At 40.7% G+C, this 26,183-nt stretch overlaps 2 protein-coding genes across 5 annotated transcripts in view; both read left to right on the top strand.

Moving 5' to 3' along the window:
* Positions 1 to 15,721, top strand: part of ASNS (asparagine synthetase (glutamine-hydrolyzing)) — a 164,369-nt gene extending 148,648 nt beyond the window's left edge. The window contains exon 17 of the transcript XR_014066098.1: positions 14,943 to 15,721. The gene's annotated coding sequence lies outside the window, so the exon portion shown is untranslated. The remainder of the gene's footprint in view (positions 1 to 14,942) is intronic.
* The window catches only part of LOC145522701 (uncharacterized), a 514,463-nt gene that overhangs the window by 4,571 nt on the left and 483,709 nt on the right, over positions 1 to 26,183 (top strand). For 2 of the 4 annotated variants that reach the window (XR_014066129.1, XR_014066128.1), the window contains exons 1-2: positions 8,016 to 8,081; positions 18,367 to 18,413. Coding sequence is in view for 1 of the 4 variants with exons in the window: in XM_081531624.1 (XP_081387750.1) it covers positions 18,367 to 18,413 (47 nt within the window). In the remaining 3 variants the exon portion in view is untranslated. Of the gene's footprint in view, positions 1 to 8,015; positions 8,082 to 18,366; positions 18,414 to 26,183 lie in introns of those variants that run through there. The other 2 variants (XM_081531624.1, XR_014066131.1) reach the window with 2 other exon arrangements.

The raw sequence follows: 26,183 nt of genomic DNA, 5'->3' as shown, positions 1-26,183 counted from the left end.
TGGCTTTGTAGTAGAGCCTGAAGTCAGGCAGGTTGATTCCTCCAGTTCCATTCTTCTTCCTCAAGATTGCTTTGGCTATTCGAGGTTTTTTGTATTTCCATACAAATTGTGAGATGATTTGTTCTAGTTCTGTGAAAAATACCATTGGTAGCTTGATAGGGATTGCATTGAATCTATAGATTGCTTTGGGTAGTATACTCATTTTCACTATATTAATTCTTCCAATCCATGAACACAGTATATTTCTCCGTTTGTGTCCTCTTTGATTTCTTTCATCAGTGTTTTATAGTTTTCTATATATAAGTCTTTTGTTTCTTTAGGTAGATATATTCCTAAGTATTTTATTCTTTTTGATGCAATGGTGAATGGTATTGTTTCCTTAATTTCTCTTTCTGTTTTCTCATTATTGGAGTATAGGAATGCAAGGGATTTCTGTGTGTTAATTTTATATCCTGCAACTTTACTATATTCATTGATTAACTCGAGTAATTTTCTAGTAGAGTCTTTAGGGTTTTCTATGTAGAGGATCATGTCATCTGCAAACAGTGAGAGTTTTACTTCTTCTTTCCCTATCTGTATTCCTTTTATTTCTTTTTCAGCTCTGATTGCTGTGGCCAAAACTTCCAAAACTATGTTGAATAGTAGTGGTGAAAGTGGGCATCCTTGCCTTGTTCCTGACTTAAGGGGAAATGCTTTCAATTTTTCACCATTGAGGATAATGTTTGCTGTGGGTTTGTCATAGATAGCTTTTATTATGTTGAGATATGTTCCTTCTATTCCTGCTTTCTGGAGGGTTTTTATCATAAATGGATGCTGAATTTTGTCAAAGGCTTTTTCTGCATCTATTGAGATAGCCATATGGTTTTTTTCTTTCAATTTGTTAATGTGGTGTATTACATTGATTGATTTGTGGATGTTAAAAAAACCTTGCATTCCTGGGATAAAGCCCACTTGGTCATGATGTATGATCTTTTTAATATGATGTTGGATTCTGTTTGCTAGAATTTTATTAAGGATTTTTGCATCTATGTTCATCAGTGATATTGGCCTGTAGTTTTCCTTTTTTGTGACATCTTTGTCTGGTTTTGGAATTAGGGTGATGGTGGCCTCATAGAATGAGTTTGGAAGTTTACCATCTTCTACAATTTTCTGGAAGAGTTTGAGTAGGATAGGTGTTAGCTCTTCTCTAAATTTTTGGTAGAATTCCGCTGTGAAGCCGTCTGGACCTGGGCTTTTGTTTGCTGGAAGATTTCTGATTACAGTTTCGATTTCCGTGCTTGTGATGGGTCTGTTAAGATCTTCTATTTCTTCCTGGTTCAGTTTTGGAAAGTTATACTTTTCTAAGAATTTGTCCATTTCTTCCAAGTTGTCCATTTTATTGGCATATAGCTGTTGGTAGTAGTCTCTTATGATCCTTTGTATTTCTGTGGAGTCTGTTGTGATCTCTCCATTTTCATTTCTAATTTTGTTGATCTGATTCTTCTCCCTTTGTTTCTTGATGAGTCTGGCTAATGGCTTGTCAGTTTTGTTTATCTTCTCGAAAAACCAGCTTTTAGTTTTGTTGATTTTTGCTATGGTCTCTTTTGTTTCTTTTGCATTTATTTCTGCCCTAATTTTTAAGATTTCTTTCCTTCTACTGACCCTGGGGTTCTTCATTTCTTCCTTCTCTAGTTGCTTTAGGTGTAGAGTTAGTTGATTTATTTGATTTTTTTCTTGTTTCTTGAGGTACGCCTGTATTGCTATGAACCTTCCCCTTAGTATTGCTTTTACAGTGTCCCATAGGTTTTGGGTTGTTGTGTTTTCATTTTCATTTGTTTCTATGCATAATTTGATTTCTTTTTTGATTTCTTCTGTGATTTGTTGGTTATTCAGAAGCGTGTTGTTTAGCCTCCATATGTTGGAATTTTTAATAGTTTTTTTCCTGTAATTGAGGTCTAATCTTACTGCATTGTGGTCAGAGAAGATGGCTGGGGTGATTTCAATTTTTTTGAATTTACCAAGGCTAGATTTATGGCCCAGGATGTGATCTATCCTGGAGAAAGTTCCATGTGCATAAAGTGTGTTCTTAAAAGGTAAGATCTTTCATATCCAAAGGTAAGAAATAATGTGGACAACCCATATTTGCTTTTATCTTCCTTTTGAGCAATCAGACGTACACACACCATCATTTGTATGATCATCCACACTAGCAAGCTCTGCCTCATCTCAGTTTATTCTAATTCAGCTAAAAGACAAAACCTTGTACTGAGCACTCTTTACCCATGACACTACCTAACCTGTACTGGTGACTCACTGTGAGCCTAGCCCTGATCTAAACCGTGGTAGGTCTCTATAACAACCCTGAGAGATAGCCACTATTGTTGCTGGATTTTATGGATGAACAAATAGAATGTACGAGCAGCCCAGACATTGGAAGAGAAGGTTGTTAACTCGTGGCCAATGAAATTGTCTTTGATTATAATGGATGCCAAAGAACAGACTTGTATACTAACAAGGCGATTTTTATTTGGGGATATATGACCCATAGAAACTTGATGATCATCATCCTTTATAATTTATGGGGTTAAGCTCATCAGCACAGGTTTTAGTGAAGATGTTAGAAGTTCTGGAGCCGGAGATTTGAATGTGGAAGTTTAGGGGAGAACCCTGGATTTGTCTTGGTCTGTTTCTAGGAGTGAGAAGAAAACACAGTAAGAGAATGACTCATTGTTGGGTAAAGTGGCAGGCTTTTTGAAGCTATACATCAGTTGATCAGATCAAGTTTTATGGGCTACTGATTTGGCATTTTTGCTGAAACACATTGAACACAACATTATATCAATCCAGTTGTTATCACTGGGCGGAGCCATGTTCTACTGTATTTGATACAGGAGTGCCAATTGTTATCCCTAGATAGAGCTACATTCTACTGGTGGTCTGGGTTGTGTGGTTCTCAAATGGCCACAAGATGGGGCAAGATGATATTCAGCTAAAATGTTCCACAAGATTTGGGGAGTGGGGTGGATTTTCCTGTCAGTTTTAACTGCTGAATTGTATGTATGTGTGTGCACACATGTTCACACATGCAGCAGGCATCCTCCGTGGCCATAGATTAAATCCACAACCCCCAGGTGATAACCTTGTAAACATCTTTGTTATATTGTACATGTGATATATGTCATATACCATCACCCAACCAGAAATTGCACTCAATAGCTGTGAGGAAAAGTTGCTAAGAGAGTAAAACCTGGAAATTTCCATCATAAGGAAAACAAATTTTTTCTTTGTAACTATGTAAGGTGATGGGACGGAGAAGGAAATGGCACCCCACTCCAGTATTCTTGCCTGGAGACTCCCAGGGACGGCGGAGCCTGGTGGGCTGCCGTCTGTGGGGTCACACAGAGTCGGACACGACTGAAGCGACTTAGCAGCAGCAGCAGTAGCAAGGTGATGGATGTTAACTAAACTTTTTATGGTAGTCATTTCACAATATTATGTATGTCAAGTCATTGTGCTATAAATATTAAACATACACAATGTTGTATGTCAATTAAATTATATCACAATACAACTGGAAAAAATAGAAACCAAGCAGGTGTAAATGGTGGAGCCATCCTGGGCAAGGAGTGGGTTGCTGTGATTGATGGCAAAGAAACCCCAGGCTTGTCTCCTCAGATCCCCCCACCCCCCAACGCCATGGGCAACATTGGCATTCATATTGTAAGACAATCCAGAAATATTTTATTTTAAATGATCAGTTAAATATCTCTTGTTTTGGACAGTCCCAGTCCAAGATGGTGGGCTTCCAGTTGGCGCTAGTGGTAAAGAATCTGCCTGCCAATGCAGGAGAGACATGATCCCTGGATTCAATCCCTGGGTCAGGAAGATTCCCTGGAGAAGGAAAAGGCAACCCACTCCAGTATTCATGCCTGGAAAACCCCATGGACAGAGGAGCCTGGCGGGCTACAGTCCAGGGGGTTGCAAAGAGTCAGACGTGACTTGATGACTAAACAACAACAGGACTCATCAAGGGTACCCCTACCAGGGGTCAGCAGAGAGAGTAGACACAACACTCATCTTCCAGTCTTTCCCTGAAAAGCAGCATATTTGCATACTTTTTAATAAGCTGCAGCCCGTAGGTCAGGCTCCTAATTTAGCACATATTTAGGATCCTACAATGTGGAAGGCCACCTCTGCCCACTCGAGGCAGCTGATGTTTCCTTGAAAAGAACTTGTGCACATGTCTGCTGTCCAGGCTTCTGCACCTGTGATCCAGTGGATGCTCTCCTTGATTGCCTGGCTCTCGTGGCCAGTGGGTCCTGCATTTGTGGGTTTAGTGGGACTATAGCAAATAAAGAAATAGTTCTTAATTCAGCTATACCCCAGGGCTCAATACAAAGGCACCAGAAAGACCCAGTCTTACCCACCGAAAGAGATATATTTGCATACTTTAAAATTTGCTGCATGAAAGTCTGACTTCCAATCTGCCTGAATTGAGGTGCTGACTGAGATCCTCCCCCTTTGGGACACTGACAGGTCTTGGCTCACCATCAGCTATTGGGAGCCACTAAGAACAAAGGAATCTGCTTAGACAATCACAAAGCTTTGAGAGGCAGTGAAGATCTTAAAATGAATTGAAGACTTACATGTTAGACCTGTTGAAACAATAAAACTAGAAAAAAGCATAGGGAAAAAGATCTTTGACATTGATCTTGGCAATGATATCTTGGATAAATAGATACATAGGACTACATTAAACTAAAAATCTTCTACCGAGTTAAAAATCAACAAAGTATTATCTATGTAACAGGAGAGTGTTTGCAAATCATATATCTGATAAGAAATTAATATCCAAAATATGTGAGGAAATCATACAACTCATTAACAAACATATAAGCAATCCAATTAAAAATAGGTGAGAATCTGAATAGATATTTTTCTGAAGAAGATATACAGATGGCCAACAGGCACATGAGAAGGTTTTAACATCACTAATCACCAGGAATATGCAAATCAGAATCACAATGAGCTCTAACCCCACATCTGTTAGAATGACTGTCATCAAAAGACAAAAGACAAGTGTTGGAAAAGATGTGGAGAAAAGGAAACGCTTGTGCACTGTTGGTGGACTGTAAATTGGTGCAATCGTTATGGAAAACTGTACAAGTTTATTTAAAAAGTTTTTTTTTTAAAAGGGCTTTCCTGATGGCTCGGTGGTAAAGAATCTGCCTGCCAATGCAGGAGACATGGGTTTGATCCCTGGTCCAGGAAGATCCCACATGCCATGGAGCAACTAAGCCTGTGTGCCACAACTATTAAGCCTGTGCTCTAGAGCTGGCGAGTTGCAACTATGGAGCCCATGTGTCACAACTACTGAAGCCCGAGCACCCTAGAGCCTGTGCTCTGCAACAAGAGAAGCCACCACAATGAGAAACCCATGCACCGCTACTAGAGAAAAGCCAGTGTAGCAATGAAGACCCAACACAGCCAAAAATAAATAAATAAATAAAATCATTAAAAAAATTAAAAAAGAGCTACCATATAATCCAGCAATTCCACTTCTAATTGGACATTCACTGGAAATAAAATCATTGTCTGGAAGAAGCAGCCACACCTCTGTGTTCATTATAGCATTATTTATAATAGTCAAGCACAGAAACAGCTGTATATTTCACATTTTTTAATCCATTCATTCATAGTCATACATGTACACACACACACACACACACACACAGTGGACTGTTATTCATCCATAAAAAGGAAGGGAAATCCTGTCATTTGTGACAAAACAGATGGACCTTGAGAGCATTATGTAAACTGGAACAAGTCAGGAAAATCAAATACTATATTGTCACTTACATGTGGAATTTAGTAAAAACTGAACTCATAGAGAACAGGTTGGTGGTTGCCAGAGGCAGGGGTTGGGAGTGGGGACAATGAGTGAAGGTAGTCAAAAGCTACAAATTTCCAGTTATAAGGTGAATAAATTCCAAGGGTGTAATGTACAGCATGATGACTATAATTAACAATTGTGTACCATTTATTTGAAAGCTCCTTAGAGTAGATCTTAAAAATCCTCAACACAACAATAAGAAAAACTTTTGTTACTATGTGAAGTTACTGATGTTGCCCAAATTTATTGTGGTAATTGTTTTGCAATATATACACAGATGGCCCCAACTTATGATTTTTCAACTTCATGATGATGTAAAAGCCATATCATCCAGTAGAAACCATACTTTAAAATTTTGGAGTTTGCTCTTTTCATAAACTAACAACATGCAGTGTGGTACTCTCTCATACAGTGAGTAGCTGGCAATTAGCCACACAAGCACGAGGGTACAATGATTCTGTACCCATACAATTGTTTTTCACTCTCAGTACAGTATTCAATTAATTACATGAGCTATTCAACAGTCATAAAATAAGCTTCGTATTAGATGATTTTGCCCAACTGCGGGCTAATGTAAATGTCCTGTAAGTGTTTATTGTAGGCTAGGCTAAACTGTGGGGCTTCCCAGGTGGCGTTAGTGGTAAAGAACCTGCCTGCCAGTGCAAGAGATGTAAGAGACCTGAGTTCAGTTCCTGAATCGGGAAGATCCTCTGGAGGAGGGCATGGCAAGCTACTCCAGTATTCTTGCCTGTAGAATCCCCATGGACAGAGGAACCTTGGCCTCAGTCTATAGGGTTGCAAAGAGTTGGACATGACTGAAGCAACTTAGCACGCACACATGCAGGATAAGCTGTGATGATTGGTAGGTTAGGTGTATTAAATGTATTTTCCACTTTGAATATTTTCAACTTACAATAGATTTATCAGGATGTAACCCCACTGTAAGTCGAGGAATAGCTGCATATCAGGTCATTATGTTGTATACTATGAACTAATACAATATAAATTGTATCTCAATAAACTGGAGGAAATTTCATCTTGAAGTGCTGATTAAAATGTTTAATAATTTCAGCCCAAACAAAACATATCCTATGGGATACATTATATGAATCTGTAAAAATTAATTTGTACATTAATCTATATAAAAAAACGCAAAACAAATCAGTGGCCCTTCCTTTCCTTAATATAAAGAGCAGCACATTGTTGACTACAAGAAAGAATTTTTTTCAGCTTTATTTTACTTATTCATTCAGTCATTCTTCAACAATCTGTATTAAGGGCATCCTTGTGCCAGGCATCATGCTACTGAAGGATGGAAGAACATTCAACTTTAAAATATGTCGCTTTGACATAAGGATTGTTTTGAGCTAAAGGTACTTGAAAAAACATCAGGAATAAGACCACTCTAACACCCCTTTATTCTTCCTGAGTTGTTGTTCAGTCACTAAGTTGTGTCGGACTCTTCGTGACCCCATGGACTGTAGCCCGTCGGGCTCCTCTGTCCTCCACTATCTCCAGGAGTTTGCTCGAATTTATGTCCGTTGAGTCGGTGGTGCTATCTAACCATCTCCACCTCTGCCGCCCCCTTCTCCTTTTGCCTTCAACCTTTCACAGCATGAAGGTCTTTTCCAGTGAGAGATAATTGTTCTTGTTGTTTTAGTCATTAAGTTGTGTCCGACTCTGTGACCCCCTGGACAGTAGCCCACCAGGCTCCTCTGTCCATGGAATTCTCCAGGCAATAATACTGGAGTGGGTTGCCATTTCCTTCTCCAGGAGATCTTCCCCACGCAGGGATCGAGCCCAGGTCTGCAGCATTGCAGGCAGATTCTTTACTGTCTGAGCCACCAGGGAAGCCCCTACGAGATAATATTCCTAATAAAAGCTGCTTTCTTATGTTGGTTGTAATAGAGCATAGCCTGCGCATCCCTTAGCACACAGCCCTTGGTGAGTGCCCTTACAACTGTGCCCCGGTTACCAGGCAACAGTTAGCTAGAGACCACTAATGGTCGCTCAGCGATTGGTCTGCACAGCAATGGGCCCCTCCCCCAGGTGAGCAACTGTTAATGAGCCACCATTAGTGGTCTTGCTCAACCATTGGTCAGCGCTGCAGTTGGCCCCTCCCCCAGGCGAGCAACTCTCAGTTAGTTGCTGTTGGTGGTCCATTTCAGCCAACAGTCAGCGGAGTGGTGGGTGGAAGACAGAGAGTGAGGTAAGAGGCGGATCTCTGCCTTTTCCCCCCAGACCCTCCTGCTCACATGGCCTCAGGCTGGCAGCTGACCTGGGGGGCCCAGGGGAACAGGCTGGGGCTGTGTCCTGCTGGGCTCAAGAGCCCTCACCAAAGCTGCCCACTGGGTGGGCCCAGGCCTTGAGGTGGCGGTGAACCTCTCCCCCGTCCCCATCTGTGATCTAATGGCAGTGGCCATCTGCTGGGGACACAGTCTGCAGGCCCAGCCCTGGCACTCTGGTGGCCTGAGGAGACCAACGGGCAGTTGGGTCCTGGGTGCCTGGCTTCCTCAGTTATGATGGCTGGGTGGGATCCAGGGACTTGGCCCTGATGGAGCAGAGGTCTGTCTTCTCTCAGCCAGGACTGGACCTTGGAGGGTGACAGTTGTGCCTGGGGACCTGGCCCTTTCTTGTCAGAACAGAGAATAACATTTGTTTGGTGGAGATTGGCAGGAACATGTTACCTGACCATGACCTGACCTGAGGAACACAGGATCTGACAAGACATTTCCAGCAACTCACCACGCCCACCCTCACCTTTCCTAGAAAAGGGCTTCGCTGAGAGCTTTCTGGGGATTTGGGGTTTCTAAGGCATGAGGCAACCCATCTCCTTGCAGTGGTCTCAATACACCTTTCTCTGTTTCACGTGGCCACTGCTGCAGGCTGTTTATTCCGTATGTTTTTACCAGGCAATGGTTACTACAAGACCAATAATAGTATTAATGGTATTGTTCTGGTATTGTTTGGCCTCACTGTGTGTCAGGCACGTGGATTTGCATTTTGGTAACACTTTGTTGTTGTTTAGTCACTAAGTCATATCTGATGTGTCTGACTGGTTGCAACCCCATGGATTGCAGCCTACCAGACTCCCTGTCTATGGGATTCTCCAGGTAAGAATACTGGAGTGGGTAGCCATTTCCACCTCCAGGTAATCTTCCTGACCCAGGGATCAAACCCATGTCTCCTGCATTGGTAGGTGGATTCTTTACCATTGAGCCACCAGGGAAGACTTTCAGTAACACATCAAGAGAAAAAAAAGTCTTATCACCAGCGACAGAGAGTCCAGGTCAAGAGAAATCTGTACAGATTTTGTTAAAATGATTCATCTTCTTTTAGTCTCATTACATCTTTGTTATTTTTTTCATAATTACTACCCTTTGGTGCATGGGTGGTTCAGTGGTAGAATTCTTTCCTGCCACGTGGGAGGCCCAGGTTCATTTCCCAGTCCATGCAGACATAGTATCCCCTTTTTGGGCTTCCCTGGTAGCTCATCTGGTAAAGAATCCACCTACAATGCAGGAGACCCTGGTTTGATTCCTGGATTGGGAAGATCCCCTGGAGAAGGGATAGGCTACCCACTCCAGTTTTCTTGCCTGGAGAATTCCATGGACACCAGAGCCTGGAAGGCTACAGTCCATGGGGTCACAAAGAGTCAGACATGACCGAGTAACTAACACTTTCACTTTCATACTTTGCTCAACCCAAGTATATAAGCACTGAGGCTTCCTACTTTGGCGGTAAAAATTTCTCTTTGTTCCTTCCTAAATTCATATTGGCAGAAGAAAACATTTCTGAGAGTTGGTTCTTTGAACTGTGACTCATTTGAATTTGTTTTTAGACACCTACCCATTAATTATTGATTCTTAGACTCCCAGAAATAGCCATTGTTTTCCTTTGTCTTTGTCTTTTGTATCTTTGTCATAAATGGGAAAATCATGACAGTCTTCTTTTCTCTTGTTTAAATGCCTGTGATAATGTGATTTATAATATATAAATCAAATATACGTATCTGGTCTTTTCCCTGTTTCTGGTACAGATCTCCTAAAACCCTTGGAATTTCCCAATCAATAAGGGTAATAAATGTGTCAATATTTATAACAAACCCCTTTCAACTATGTCTGAGTTTGCATTAATGAGGTGACTTTAAAAAAGCACATAAGGGAGGGAGCTGGTTTCCAGGGGAAACAACCATGTGATCTGAGGGTTGGAAGTTGCAGTCCCACCCCTCAACCTCCAGGGATGGGAGAGGGTCCAGTGGTTGAATCAGTTGTCAGTGGCCAATGATTAATCAGTCATGCCTATGGAATGAAGCCTCCATAAAACCCCCAAAGGATGATGAGGTTCAGACAGATTTTGCACTGGTGAGCCAGAATGCATCCACATGTCAGGCCCCAAACTCCACAGGGAGAGAGCTCTTGCATTCAAGACCTCACCATGAGTATCTCTTCATCTTGCTGTTGATTCATATTCTTTAATATCCTTAGTAATAAACTGATAATCTAGTAAGTAAACTGATTTCCTGAGTTCTGTGAAGTAGGAAACCAGTTATTGGAAGTTCTGGATTATAGCAGATCAGTCAGAAGCACGGATAACAACCTGGATTTACAGTTGGCAACTGGATTGGGGGTGCAGTCTTGTGGGACTGAGTTCTTGATCTGTAGGATCTGATGTGCTGACTAGACGTAGCTAGTGTCAGAATTGAATTAAATTTGTGGTACACCCAGTTGATGTCTGAAGAGAATTGGAAAATTTGTTGGAGGTGTGGGGATAAAACCCTGACACTAGAAATTGGTGTCAAAATTGGAATGAACTAAAACTTGGTTTTGTGACCAGTGAGAATATTCTTTCTTTCTGATTTCTGGTGGCACATGCTGTCATTCTTGTGTCAGGTCATTAGAAAGCTGGCTAGGAGCCCTGGACACGAAATAACCAAAAAAATTCTATGTCTAGCCATGCCAGCTCTTAGGGGAGTTTGTCTTAATAAGGAGTCCTAGTCCATAAAGGGCCTTTGTCATCCCTACCTTAATTGCCTTGTTAGTTCTTGGAAAAAAGTAAAGTGAAAGTTGTTCAATAATGTCTGATTCTTTGACTCTTTGACTGTAGCCTGCCAAGCTCCTCTGTCCACGTGATTCACCAGGCAAGAACACTGGAGTGGGTTGCCATTCGCTTCTCCACAGGATCTTCCTGACCCAGGGATTGAACCCAGGTCCCCTGCATTGCAGGCAGATTCTTTACCATCTGAGTTGCCTTGTTAGTTCTTAGAAAGCCTCATCTCAGTATTGCCTACCTGATATCACAGATTAACAGGTGTGTAAATGGAGGCATCTCATGATCATGGGAGAACCAGAGAGAAGTTTTCACAACTACTATTCTTACTGCCTGAAACAATGAAGACATTCGCTTCCTGAGACTATCTTTGGGAGTAACTCTGGATCTTGGGTAGGGCTGCATCTTTTGCAACTTTGGGGATGTCTTGTGAATCCATATTTAAGCCATAAAAAAAGACTTATTGGTTTGGAGTCACATTGAGATAGATATGCCTTTGAAGATTTGGACTTTTGTATCTAAAAGGATTCTTAGAGAGTTTTCTTCCTAAACAAGTAACTATTGGTACGTATGGGAATAGGAAAAAGAAAAACAAAAAGAGGACTGAAAAGAGAAAAAGATACAAGAGAATGCCTTGACTGATTTAAGATTCCCTTGATAAGACTGGGAGGCAGAGAATAGACTTTAGAACAAGAATCAGAAACTACAACATTAATTAATATGCCCTTTCTCTAAACAACTCCACCAACTCTAGGCCTTTCCATATTCTGGGCCCCTACCACACAAAAAATTCACAGGACTAAAACTTAAAAAAAAAAAGAAAAAAATTAAATAGTAATTACCCTAAATTTCTCATTATAGACAGATATGCCTTTGAATTCCTTCTTAGAGAAAGTGAATGTCTCCTTTCTTAGTCCTTTGGAGATATAAATATTACCTCATTTTTGAAAGTAAATATTCAAGACTTAAAAAAAAAGAAAGAGAGGAAAAAGTCTATTTAAAAAAAAAACAAACTAGTACATAGTATTTCACAGGGTCCCCTGCTCAAATCTTAGTCCACAGCCTCCATAAAATTACCTGTCAAAGGCAAATAAATATTCTAAAAGTCTTCTCCATGAACATTGGTAAGAAGTTTTAACTTCTTATCATTGAGTAGGTAGCCTTAACTTTGTTACATCTGCCAAAAACTGAAATTCAGATTATATGATAATAATGCAAAGATGAGGTCAACTTATACTAGTTAGGTAAAAATAACAGAAACAGAATTTACTAACACATGTACATGTATGTGTGTATGTATATTACCTCTGGATGTTTTGCTAAAATTAGTTCATAAAACAGTTCTGTGTTAATTAGTTTAAAAATAATAAATGCTTATATTAATTAATCTTTCTTGAGGGGAGATCAAGATGGTAGAGTAGGAGGATATGGAGCTCACTTTCCCCATGAACACATCAAAAATACATCTGCATGTGGTGGGACTTCCCTGGTGGTCCACTGACTAAGACTCTGTGCTCCCAATGCAGGGGACCTGGATTCAATCCCTGGTTGGGGAACTAGATCCCACATGCTGCACCTAAGAGTTGGAATGCTGCAACCAAGACCAGGGACAGCCAAATAAATTTTAAGAAAAATTAAAAAAAAAATCTACATGTGGAGCAATGATCACTGAAAACTAACTGGAGACAGGCAGAAAGATTTCTATAAAACCAAGGCTGTAAGAAAGATGCAGATGGAACTGGGTAGGAATGGAAGAGAAGTGATTAGGTCAGGACTTGTTCCCTTAGGAGGGGACTCAGAAGGTGAGGGTGATTACACGGGCAGACATGGGCAGAGATCCTTCCTGGGAAGTGAGGGAACTGAGTAAATGAAGCAACCAACAAAGGATTAATCTCCAAAATATATAAACAGCTCGTGCAGCTCAATATAAAAAAAATGTAAAGTAGAAGATCTAAATAGCCACTTCTCCAAAGAAGACATACAGATGGCAGAAAAGCACAAGATGCTCAACATTGCTAATTATTAGAGAAATGCAAATCAAAACTACAATAGAATATCACCTCAGACAAATCAGAATGGCCATCATAAAAAGGCTGTAAGTAATAATATGCTGGAGAGGGTATGGAGAAGAGAGTACCCTCACACACTGTTGGTGGGGATGTATATAAATTGGAGTAGCCACTGTAGAAAACAGTACGGAGGTTTCCAAAATAGAACTACCATAGGACCCAGAAATTTCACTCCTGGGTATGTGTTAAAAAACCAAAGTAAAAATCCAAAAAGATTCATGCACCCCAATGTTCATAGCAGCATTTTTTGTATTTGCCACGGTATGAGAGCAACCTAAGTGTCCGTCAGCAGATGACTGGCTAAAGAAGTGGTATATGTGAGAAATATTGTCAAATAAGTAATATTACATATGTCTATTTGAATGGGTATATGTTACTAATATAAATGTTTCATAAATTATACAAATTGAACTGTATGTAAATTCCTAGAATTTTGTCAATGTCCTTGCTTTCTTTTTAATCAGTCATAATTCCAGTTATTACGTTGTATGCCAAAGAAATAATCAAATTGCTTTGTCAATTGCATTCTATCAAACTCTTACTAGATCTTTAACCATCCCTGTTTTTGTGTCTTTTGTCATTCACAGTTATTGTTTTACTCTGTGTGTTACGTGTGTTCAGTTGCTCAGTCATGTCTAACTCTTTGTGACCCTATGGACTGTAGCCCACTAGGCGCCTCTGTCCATGGGATTCTCCAGACAAGAATATTGGAGGGGGTTGCCATTTTCTCCTCCAGGGAATCTTCCCTACCCAGGGATTGAAACTACATCTTCTGCATTGCAGGCGGATTCTTTACCGCTGAGCCACTGGGTTATTCTAAGGTTTATCCAAAAGCTTTTGCAATCAACTATAGGCAAAAGTACTCTATCTTCAGAGAGATGAATAGAAATGACACTGACAAGCTCTTTAAAGTACAGGTTTCTGATAACCTTAAAATCATACCACTGAGACTGGATTAAATTCTTCAGAACACTAATAAACTAATGGATCTAATCTAAGATAAAGCAGAACAAGTTAATTACATGGGACAAAGTGAACTGATAAGGATGATTATAATTTTTTAATGGTATTTTATTTGAAACATTGTCATTTCTTTAATTTTTTGTTTGCAGAAATCTTTTCTCTCTTTTCTATTAAGCAATCTATAACTTACAACAATTTGGTAGGTTATATCTTTGTAAACAAAACATTTTTCTCCCTAGGGATTTCTTTAGAATTCAGAAAGTCTTATTGAATATTCTCATTTTCATGGAAATACAGTGATTTGCATAAGTTCAATAAGAATGTTTTCCTTATCACAGGTTACAGTTGGAAACATCAGTTATATTACAAAGGCTTTGACTGGAATGCTATATTTAAGAATGATGTGCACAGAATCAGATATGACCAGACAGATATAAGAAACTAAGACTGATTTCATGGAGCCAATGCTAACAAAACCCTCTTGGAATATTGGCCTGGTACTTGACTTACAGGGTGCCAGCCTAATGGGTTTGTAAAGAAGGTCACTTCCTGGCAGACCCAGGAAGTTTAGGATAGCATGTGAGCCTTGAAGAGAGAGAAATTCATATGAATCTTTAGGTGCTGAAGGTAAAGTCTGGTGGCTTGGTCCTGATGTAGCTTCTTAGCCTTAAGAACCTTTTAAAAATTCAATCTGAGATTCCTTATTAAAGTTCTTACAAAGCAGACTTTTAAAAAGCCTATATGATAAATCACTATTCTTGCTGCAAGTTGTAAATAATCAGGCCAGCTTTAATGAGACTAGACTTACTTTGCAAACAAATTAGTCTCATTGAAGATCTTTGAAAAAAATGGGAGTAATTATAGGGCAAAAATTCCATGTTTCAATGGAAACTATAGCATACCCTTGTAGAACTTTTCTTCCTTTTGGTAAACTGGCTTTTGCCGTTTTGCTAGTGGTTAATGTTTCCAATTTTCCTCTTACTTTCTAGACTTGATATCACTGAAAACTAAAAAAACTTCCTTTTTCCTGAAGTCCAGCAAGGTGATGCTGGATGGCTTGATATAAACTTTAAAGAAATCACTAAAGCGGATGATGCAGGGACAACCTTCATGCTTCCTGCTGTGTAGGCCTCTCAGAAAGTTCACCAGAACACCCGATGCTATCACTGCTGCTGCTGCAGATGCTAAGTCACTTCAGTCGTGTCTGACTCTTCGCGACCCCATGGACTGCAGCCTACCAGGCTCCTCTGTCCATGGGATTTTCCAGGCAAGAGTACTGGAGTGGGTTGCCATTGCCTTCTCCGGATGCTATCACTGGGAACATTCAAATTGAAACAAAAAAATTCTTCAGATTGACGCTGCCTGTCCTCTGTCCTCACTCTACATCTGAAGACGCTTCAAGCCCAATACCTAAATATCTTCTCAACTGGCTGTGCTCTGAACTCAAAACAGAGTTTATAGTTTCTTCTAATCATGAAAACTTTGCTTTTCTTTTGTTTCCATAGACATGGGCTTCCCTGGTTGCTCGAATGGTAAAGAATCCGCCTGCAATGTAGGAGATTCAGGTTCGATCCCTGGGTCAGGAAGATCCCCTGGAGAAGGAAATGGCAACTCACTCCCATCTTCTTGCCTGGGAAATTTCATGGACAGAGGAGCCTGGTGGGCTAGTCCTTGTGGCTGCAAAGAGTCAGACATGACAGAGTGACTTGTTTTTTTTTTCCATAGAAATGTCCCTCATTAAATGCCTGATTACCAACACCAGAGAAAAGCCTGATTTATTTTTGTTTTCTTTATAGAATTTTTATTTTCTTTTTATTCTATTGCATCCCCAGTGGGAAAGACACACTTCCTCCAGCAACTACTGCTCCATGAGGTATCAAGTTGGGAGAAAGCGACTCCCCACACCAGGGCATTCTGAGTGTAACCCTGTCTTCCTGAAACAGTGTGCAGCTGGTCAGAGTGTAACTCCACTTGAGCTCTTCAAATCTCTGGGGTAGTGTCTATTACTATAGCCTGGCCACCCTCTCCTGGGACTAAAGCATCATTCCCTATGCTTGGCCAGCTCCAGAGCATCAGCTCTCTCTCCTCTGAATTCAATGTGAAAATCGCTCAGTCATGTCCGACTCCTTGTGACTCCATGGACTGTAGCCCACCAGGCGCCTCTGTCTATGGAATTCTCCAGGCAAGAATACTGGAGTGGGTTGCCATTCTCATCCCCTCAATTTGGGGGCTGAAGCACTGAAGGCAGCACCAGAAGTGACCCGAGCAGCAGGGAGCAGGTGAGAAGACTGTCCCCCTTGTTGGGACTCTACCTTTAGAGAAAGGCCTAATTTAGATGGACCTCCCCTACTTCCACTCAAACCACCATCTCCTGAAGTAATGCACAACTGTTTAACTGAACTGACCTATCTGCAGGCCTAAGAGAATAGTTCAATGAGATACGAAACAACCTACCAACTCAGCTTCTGGACGATGAGACTTCTTGGGGAAATTTCAAAGGGAGGGAGTGACGGGTGGCAGAACATGCCATCCCCAAATATGTCACTTTGGTATGAGGATAATTTTGCATTCAGTGCACTCAAGAAACAGCGAGAGCAAGGATACTCTGACCTCCCCTTTTCTTCCTGAAAACAGGAGCTAAAACTCCCATGTGATGATGGCCTCCCCATAGCAGGAGGAAAGAAATGGTCCTATCACCAGAGACAGGGAGGCCAAGAGAAGTCTGTCAGTCAAACCTTGGTATCTGCCCTCACCTGCCAGACTGGTTCCAGAATGCCCACTGATAACAAAATCTGGGGATGCTCAAGTCCCTTGTATACAAGGGTGTGGTATTGTTATCCCTCCATATCTGTGGGTTATGAATTTTGATCCATGGTTGGTTGAATCTGTGGGCAGACCGCAGAAATATGGCGAGGGGGGGAATCAACTGTAGAAACACACTCTGTTAAAATAACTCATCTTCTTTACTCTCCCCATACATCGTCTTTTTTTTTTTTTTTTCACAATTACCACTCTTCTCAACCTAATATGTAAATACTTCGGAGCTTGGGATTAGCAGATGCAAACTAGCGTATATAGGATTGATAAACAAGGTCCTACTGTATAGCACAGGGAACTATATTAATAGCCTATGATAAACCAGAATGGAAAAGAATATGAAAAAAGTGTTCATATATGTATAATTGAGTCATTTTGCTGTACAGAGAAACTAATGCACCATTGTAAATCAACTATATTTCAGTAAAATTTTTTAAAAAGGTACTTGAGCCTATTCGCTTTTTGGGTCTTCATTTTCTTGTGGAGGCTCTCCTATACATGTAAATTAAAATTGGTATGTTTTTTCTGTTAATCTGCCTTACATCATAAGAGATAATGGGTTTGATCCCTATGTCAGGAAGATCCCCTGGAGAAGGGCATGGCAACCCACTCAAGTATTCTTGCCTGGAGAATCCCATGGACAGAGGGGCCTAGCGGACTACAGTCCATAGGGTCTCACAGAGTCAGACACGACTGAAGCTACTTAGCATGCATGCATGCCTTACATGAGTTTCATTCCTAGACCAGCCACAGAATCTAGAAGTTCTAGGGTAGAAGGAAGTTTTCTCTCCTCTACTCAGTAGAGAATACAGGTTGTATGAATATATGACCCTGCAATATAAGGTGTCTTGCTTCTGGTGTCTCTATCTGCACATTTTAAATTCCCAGTGGACAGCCACCATAGCTATTTAGCTTTAAACACAGTATGGAGCCTAATTTGGGATCTTGGAAGTAGTAGGCTCTAGAAGGCAATGGCAACCCACTCTAGTACTCTCGCCTGGAAAATCCCATGGACAGAGGAGCCTGATAGGCTGCAGTCCATGGGGTCACGAAGAGTCGGACACGACTGAAGAGACTTAGCAGCAGTGTAACCAGGAAGGGTTAATTTTGAACTTACACTGGATTAGCTTCTGTGACTTTAACCTTTGTTTTGCTGCTTTTGTCATTATAAGCATACAGGATGGTCTGCCTCAAGGGAGATGGCCTGAGCCTACCAACTAAGAAGGACTGTAAGGGAGTGAAACTAACACATTCCCCTGCCTGATACTTGCCATTCTAGGGGACATTTGCAAGGATTGAATAGTCTTTTTACTTTGTTTCCTCACTGCCCCCCACCGCCACCATCTCTGATCCATAAAAGAACCTAGCAACCAGGCCCCAACAAGATGGTTATTTTGAGGTGCTAGACTGACATCTTTTCCGTCAGCCAGCTCCTGAATAAAGTTCCTTCCTGATCCCAACACTTTGTCTCAGATTCATTGACTTATCTTGCAGTGAGCAGAGTGAGTTTGGACTCGGTAACAGGATAGATATTGATTGATTTACCTATCATTGTGTGTTCATTCAAAAGACATTTGCTATGTCTCTCTTTTGCAGAAACGTGAAAACTTTATTCTGTGGAATAAAGGACCAGAGCAAAAGAGGTAGGATCAGTCTCATTCTCCCATCTGTTTTGTCTGTTTGTTTGTTTTATTTGGCTGCTCTGGTTCTTAGAGTTACAGGATCTAGTTCTCTGCCAGGGATCAAACCTGGACGCCTGCGCTGGGAGCATGGAGTCTTAACCACTGGGCCTCCAGGGAAGTCCCTTTGCATCCCTTATTGTTTGCTACTAGAATTGAAGCCTCATTAGATGGCGTGACTCTTAAAGTGATGACACATCTCAGAGCCCTATCTGACTATTGGGCATCTCCACAACCACGTGTTCTGCATTTAGTCCCTGCATCTCTGTACGATATTTGTATGCTTGCCCAGTCCCCACACATTTTAGTAAGGTCAAGGTGATGTTAGCTGTGGAGCTGACAATTTCCAACTTGAAACCTGTGGCTTTATGGATAGGAGATTCATGCTTATTGTGAGAGATGTCTGAGACTTTCTTTTTCAGACTTGAGAGGATAACCAAATAAAACAAAAAGCAGATGGGAGTTAAATTACCCAATTATCTTCTGCTCTCTCTTAGGTTCAAAGGCTTCCTACACCCCTCTGCTTAGTGGCTAAATTGAGCAGAAGAGTGAAATAGGAGTCTCATGTGGAGTCTCCACTCACACATGGAGTGGAGAATGAAAATAGATGAGCAAGATTTGGGACTTGCTTACTTTTGAGAAAACAGTACCAGTCTAGCAAAACGAAGGCACTGGGAGGTGAGACCTGGAGGTAGTGGGGAGGGAGGAGAAGTGTGAAGCACAGAAATCAAATGCACACAGGGCGTTTTCAGCGGCCTAGGAGATGTCCGAACAGTCAATCCGGAAGGTTTAGGTGATGATGTCAGTGCTTTCTAAAGGTGTAAGAGTGTTACGTGTGTTTTTGGTGGGGGAGTGGGTTGAAAGGTCAATTTTTCCATCCCTATCTCCTACAACTGTACTGTTTAGGCTTTATCACTGGAAATCCTGGTAAAGAGCTGCTTGACTCATGTGTGTGTGTGTGTGTGTGTGTGTGTGTGTGTGTGTGTGTGTGTGTGCACGTGCAAGTGTTCGTGCGCACACGCACACACGTGCATCGTCATAGACAAGATGCCCCTCAGAAGAAGGAACAGAGTAGATCTGCAGGCTCTGCGCCCTCTTTTCTCAAGGGCAGGCGTTGGAGAGCCATGCTAGCAAAGAGGGACTGCTGCACATCATTGGCCAAGAGAGGAGAAGTCTGATGGGGCCACAAGTCTGATATGCATGGCTGACCAACCTTTCTCTCTGCCTCCATGGCCCCAAAGTGACACATGTCACCTAAAGCAGGATGCAAAGTGATCTATAGTTACTGTTAGTCACTCAGTTGTATCCCAGTCTTTGTGACCCCTTATATTGTAGCCTGCCAGGCTCCTCTGTCCATGGAATTTTCCAGGCAAGAATACTGGAGTGGGTTGCCATTACCTTCTCCAAGGGGATCTTTCTGACTCAGGGATTGAACCCGGGTCTCCAGCATTGCAGGCTGATTCTTTACCATCTGAGCCACCAGGGAAGCCCAAGGTGACCTATTGGGATACAAGAAAAATAGGATTTCTATTCAAAAATTTCCTTTTAAAATTTCTGTTTTTGTACATCATTACAAAATGTGCAACATGTCAGTGCATTAATTAAATATATTCATGTAGCATGTTCTAAATTTTTTTTGTGGATGGTATGGACATTCAAAAATTTGAAGATCATTGTCCTAGTAGGTAAAGCCCAAATTCCCTTCCCATGGCATTCAAGAAGTCCTGGCATGATTGGGCTGCACATGAAGTATCAGGACAGATGGTTCTTAGAACTCACCAGGAAGCTGCTGCAGAAGCACTCTCACAATCTCAGAGTACAGCAGCCACAAGGTGGTCCCCAAGAGTACCCCAGGGAGCTACTGTGAACCTCTCATTCTCTCATGAGTCCTGCTGCAGCTGCCAGTACAGAACACAGCTTCTTTTCCTTTTTCACTTTCCATATCTCCTGCAACTTTTCTCTTATAGGCAGCTCCTCATCCCAGTGTAGGGGATTCTGAGAGTAGACCTTGAAGGGGAGGGTTAACATCATCATCCAGCATAGGAGCCCATGATAGATTTTGAGCTTCTCCCCAGCTGGAAAATGTACCTTATTCATCTTTATCTTCTTAGTGGCTGGAAGTTCCTGGAAATTAGAGATACCCAATACATGTTCATTACATGATTGAATAAGTGAATGCAGAGAGGAGAATAGTTCCCTGAAACCAGATGATTTAGGCTGTCTTCTAAAACATACTTTGTTGTTGTTCAGTCACTAAATTGTGTCTGACTCTTTGCGACCCCGTGGACTGCAGCATGCCAAGCTTCCCTGTCCTTCACTATCTCCCAGAGTTTGCTCAAACTCATGTCCATTGAGTCCATGATGCTATCTAACCATCTCATCCTCTTCCACCCTCTTCTCCTTTTGCTTTCAATCTTCCCCAGCATCAGGGTCTTTTCCAGTGCGTTGTCTCTTTGCATCAGGTGGCCAAAGTATTGGAGCTTCAGCTTCAGCATCAGTCCTTCCAGTGAAGATTCAGGGTTGATTTCCTTTAGGCTTGGCTTGTGTGATCAATGATCACTCCCCAGAAGAACCTTATATTACTACATGGTAGTGATAATTGGCAATTCAGAATGACATCTTTCCCATGCTGACCAGAAATGTCAAATTTATGAAGTCTAAAATCCTAAAATCCTAGGTAATGTCAACAAAAAAAATACATGTAACCTAAAAGTTCAGAGTTACATGTTATTCGCTGGAAAATTTTAAGACTCTAAACCCTGGATACAGCATCTCAAGTAACTGTGAGAGAACTGCTCTGAGGAGGTAAGTTATATACAAGTTTTGTAACAAAGGGCTGGTGGTATGAGCATCAATAGATTATTGTTAATTAAAGAAAGTCAGATATCCCAAGTTAAGGAATTTAGCACTTTCCTATGTATAAGAAGATACAAGAGTCTGGGGTCACTGAAATCATTCTTTTCGTGGAGTCAGTATCCTGTGTTTTCTGGGGCCAGTATCCTGTGTTTTCACATCCTGGGCTTCCTTTCTGCAGGGCTCACTGTAGGGAGTGGCTGCAGTCTTTATTGATGGTGCTAGACAGCAGGTATTCTTTTCCTGCCTGAGTTCCCTTACAGGTCACCAGCTCAAGTAGGAGGGTTGCAATCAATGATGACTGTGACATCCTTGTTTACTGATATGGCAGGAAATATTCCATTTCTCAGTAGCAAGGAAGCTTTGCAGTTCAGTGCACTGAAGCTGGTAAGTGATGTTAGGTCACAGAGTCATCCTCCACCTTTTTACCACTCTGATTTTCTCAAATTCCTTCCAGTACCTGAGAGCCATGTGCTTGTTCACTAAAATGCCACTAGGTGGCACTCTTGCCTCTTTGTGGTAGTAGGTTATTGCCTTAGAAAAGGCAAGGGAATTGAGTGTAACAGAGAAATTACACAGGAATTGAGTGTTACAACTTTTTAAAAGCAACGAATCTGTCCCTCACATTATAACTACAAAATTGACATTGTTGTTCAGTCGCCCACTCGTGTCCGACTCTTTGTGACCCCATGGACTGCAACAGACAAGGCCTCTCTGTCCCTCGTCATCTCCCAAAGTTTGGCAAGTTCATGTCCATTGCATCGGTGATGCCATCCACCCATCTCATCTTTTGACGTCCTCTTCTCCTTCTGCCCTCAGTCTTTCCCAGAATCAGGGACTCTTCCAATGAGTCAGCTGTTCCCATCAGATGACCAATATACTGGAGTTTCAACTTCAGCGCCAGTCCTTCCTACAAGTATTCAGGGTTGATTCCCCTTAAGATTGACTGGTTTGATCTCCTTGGGGAGTCTTCTCCAGTATCATAGATCAAAGGCATCAGTTCTTCAGTGCTCCACCTTCTTTATAGCTCTGCTCTCACAACCTTAGGTGACCACTGGGAAGATGATAGCCTTGTCTGCGTGGACCTTTGTCGGCAGAGTAATGTCTTTGCTTTTCAGCATGCTGTCTAGGTTTGTCATAGCTTTCCTGCCAAGAAGCAGACATCTTCTGATTTCATGGCTGCAGTCACCATCCGTAGTGATTTTAGAACCCAGAAAGAGGAAATCTGTCTCTACTTCCACATTTTCCCATGAAGTAATGGGTTGGATGCCATGATCTTAGTTTTCTTTTTTTTCTTTTTAATTGTTTAGTTTTAATGTAAATTTATTTATTTTAATTGGAGGCTAATTACTTTACAATATTGTATTGGTTTTGCCATACATTGACATGAATCCACCATGGGTGTACATGTGTTCCCCATCCTGAAACCCCTCCCACCTCCCTCCCCATCCCATCCCTCAGGGTCATCCCAGTGCACCAGCCCTGAGCACCCTGTCTTATGCATTGAACCTGGACTGGCAATTCGTTTCACATATGATAATAGACATGTTTCAATGCCATTCTCCCAAACCATCCCACCCTCGCCCTCTCCCACAGAGTCCAAAAGACTGTTCTATACATTTGTGTCTCTTTTGCTGTCTTGCATACAGGGTTATCATTACCATCTTTCTAAATTCTGTATATATGCGTTAGTATACTGTATTGGTGTTTTTCTTTCTGGCTTACTTCATTCTGTGTAATAGGCTCCAGTTTCATCCACCTCATTAGAACTGATTCAAATGTATTCTTTTTAATGGCTGAATAATATTCCATTGTGTATATGTACCACAACTTTCTTATCCATTCGTCTGCTGATGGACATCTAGGTTGCTTCCATGTCCTGCCTATTATAAACAGTGCTGCGATGAACATTGGGGTACAAGTGTCTCTTTCAATTCTGGTTTCCTTGGTGTGTATGCCCAGCAGTGAGGTTGCTGGGTCATATGGCAGTTCTATTTCCAGTTTTTTGAGGAATCTCCACACTGTTCTCCATAGTGGCTGTACTAGTTTGCATTCCCACCAACAGTGTAAGAGGGTTCCCTTTTCTCCACACCCTCTCCAGCATTTATTGCTTGTAGACTTTTGGATAGCAGCCATTCTGACTGGTGTGAAATGGTACCTCACTGTGGTTTTGATTTGCATTTCTCTGATAATGAGTGATGTTGAGCATCTTTTCATGTGTTCATTAGCCATCTGTATATCTTCTTTGGAGAAATGTCTGTTTATTTCTTTGGCCCATTTTTTGATTGGGTCATTTATTTTTCTGGAATTCAGCTGCAGGAGTTGCTTGTATATTTTTGAGATTAATTCTTTGTCAGTTGCTTCGTTTGCTATTATTTTCTCCCATTCTGAAGGCTGTCTTTTCACCTTGCTTAGAGTTTCCTTTATTGTGCAAAAGCTTTAATTTTAATTAGGTTCCATTTGTTTATTTTTGCTTTTATTTCCAATATTTTTGGAGGTGGGTCATAGAGGATCCTGCTGTGATTTATGTTGGAGAGTGTTTTGCCTATGTTTTCCTCTAGGAGTTTTATAGTTTCTGGTCTTACGTTTAGATCTTTAATCCATTTTGAGTTTATTTTTGTGTATGGTGTTAGAAAGTGTTCTAGTTTCATTCTTTTACAAGTGGTTGACCAGTTTTCCCAGCACCACTTGTTAAAGAGATTGTCTTTTCTCCATTGTATATTCTTGCCTCCTTTGTCGAAGATAAGGTGTCCATAGGTGTGTGGATTTATCTCTGGGCTTTCTGTTTTGTTCCACTGATCTATATTTCTGTCGTTGTACCAGTACCATACTGTCTTGATGACTGTGGCTTTGTAGTAGAGCCTGAAGTCAGGCAGGTTGATTCCTCCAGTTCCATTCTTCTTTCTCAAGGTTGCTTTGGCTATTTGAGGTTTTTTGTATTTCCATACAAATTGTGAAATTATTTGTTCTAGTTCTGTGAAAAATACCATTGGTAGCTTGATAGGGATTTCACTGAATCTATAGATTGCTTTGGGTACTATACTCATATAGTATATATTTCACTATATTGATTCTTCCGATCCATAAACACGGTATACTTCTCCATCTATTTGTGTCCTCTTTGATTTCTTTCACCAGTGTTTTATTGTTTTCTGTATATACATCTTTTGTTTCTTCAGGTAGATATATTCCTAAGTGTTTCATTCTTTTCCTTGCAATGGTGAATGGAATTGTTTCCTTAATTTCTGTTTTCTCATTGTTAGTGTATAGGAATGCAAGGGATTTCTGTGTGTTGATTTTATATCCTGCCACTTTACTATATTCATCGATTAGCTCTAGTAATTTTTTGGTGGAGTCTTTAGGGTTTTCTATGTAGAAACCTTCTGTGTAAAAACCCTTCATGTCATCTGCAAACAGTGAGAGTTTTACTTCTTCTTTTCCAATTTGGATTCCTTTTATTTCTTTTTCTGCTCTGATTGCTGTGGCCAAAACTTCCAAAACTATGTTGAATAGTAGTGGTGAGAGTGGGCACCCTTGTCTTGTTCCTGACTTCAGGGGAAATGCTTTCACTTTTTCACAATTGAGGATAATGTTTGCTGTGGGTTTGTCATATATAGCTTTTATTATGTTGAGGTATGTTCCTTCTATTCCTGCTTTCTGGAGGGCTTTTTATCATAAATGGATGTTGAATTTTATCAAAGGCTTTCTCTGCATCTATTGAGATAATCATATGGTTTTTATCTTTCATTTTGTTAATGTGGTGTATCACATTGATTGATTTGCAGATATTGAAGAATCCTTGCATCACTGGGATAAAGCCCACTTGGTCATGATGTATGATCTTTTTAATATGTTGTTGGATTCTGTTTGCTAGGATTTTGTTAAGGATTTTTGCATCTATGTTCATCAGTGATATTGGCCTGTAGTTTTCTTTTTTTGTGGCATCTTTGTCAGGTTTTGGTATTAGGCTGATGGTGGCTTCATAGAATGAGTTTGGAAGTTTACCTTCCTCTACAATTTTCTGGAAGAGTTTGAGTAGGATAGGTGTTTGCTCTTCTCTAAATTTTTGATAGAATTCAGCTGTGAAGCCATCTGGTCCTGGGCTTTTGTTTGCTGAAAGATTTCTGATTACAGTTTCAATTTCTGCGCTTGTGATGGGTTTGTCAATATTTTCTATTTCTTCCTGGTTCAGTTTTTGAAAGTTGTACTTTTCTAAGAATTTGTCCATTTTGTCCAAGTTGTCCATTTTATTGGCCTATAGTTGCTGATAGTAGTCTCTTATGATCCTTTGTATTTCTGTGTTGTCTGTTGTGATCTCTCCATTTTCATTTCTAATTTTGTTGATTTGATTTTTCTCCCTTTGTTTCTTGATGAGTCTGGCTAATGGTATGTCAATTTTATTTATCTTCTCAAAGAACCAGCTTTTGGCTTTGTTGATTTTTGCTATGGTCTCTTTTGCTTCTTTTGCATGTATTTCTGCCCTAATTTTTAAGATTTCTTTCCTTCTACTAACCCTGGGGTTTTTCATTTCTTCATTTTCTATTTGCTTGATGTGTAGAGTTAGGTTATTTATTTGACTTTTTTCTTGTTTCTTGAGGTAAGCCTGTATTGTTATGAACCTTCCCCTTAGCACTGCTTTTACAGTGTCCCATAGGTTTTGGGTTGACGTGTTTTCATTTTCATTTGCTTCTATGCATATTTTGATTTCTTTTTTGATTTCTTCTGTGATTTGTTGGTTGTTCAGCAGTGTGTTGTTCAGCCTCCATAAGTTGGAATTTTTAATAGTTTTTCTCCTGTAATTGACATCTAATCTTACTGCATTGTGGTCAGAAAAGATACTTGGAATGATTTCAATTTTTTTGAATTTACAAAGGTTAGATT

Source organism: Giraffa tippelskirchi, chromosome 10 (genome assembly GCF_054371585.1).
Source record: "Giraffa tippelskirchi isolate mGirTip1 chromosome 10, T2T-mGirTip1v1.2.pri, whole genome shotgun sequence".
NCBI classification, from domain to species: Eukaryota; Metazoa; Chordata; class Mammalia; order Artiodactyla; family Giraffidae; genus Giraffa; species Giraffa tippelskirchi.
This window is presented reverse-complemented; position numbering and strand designations above follow the sequence as displayed.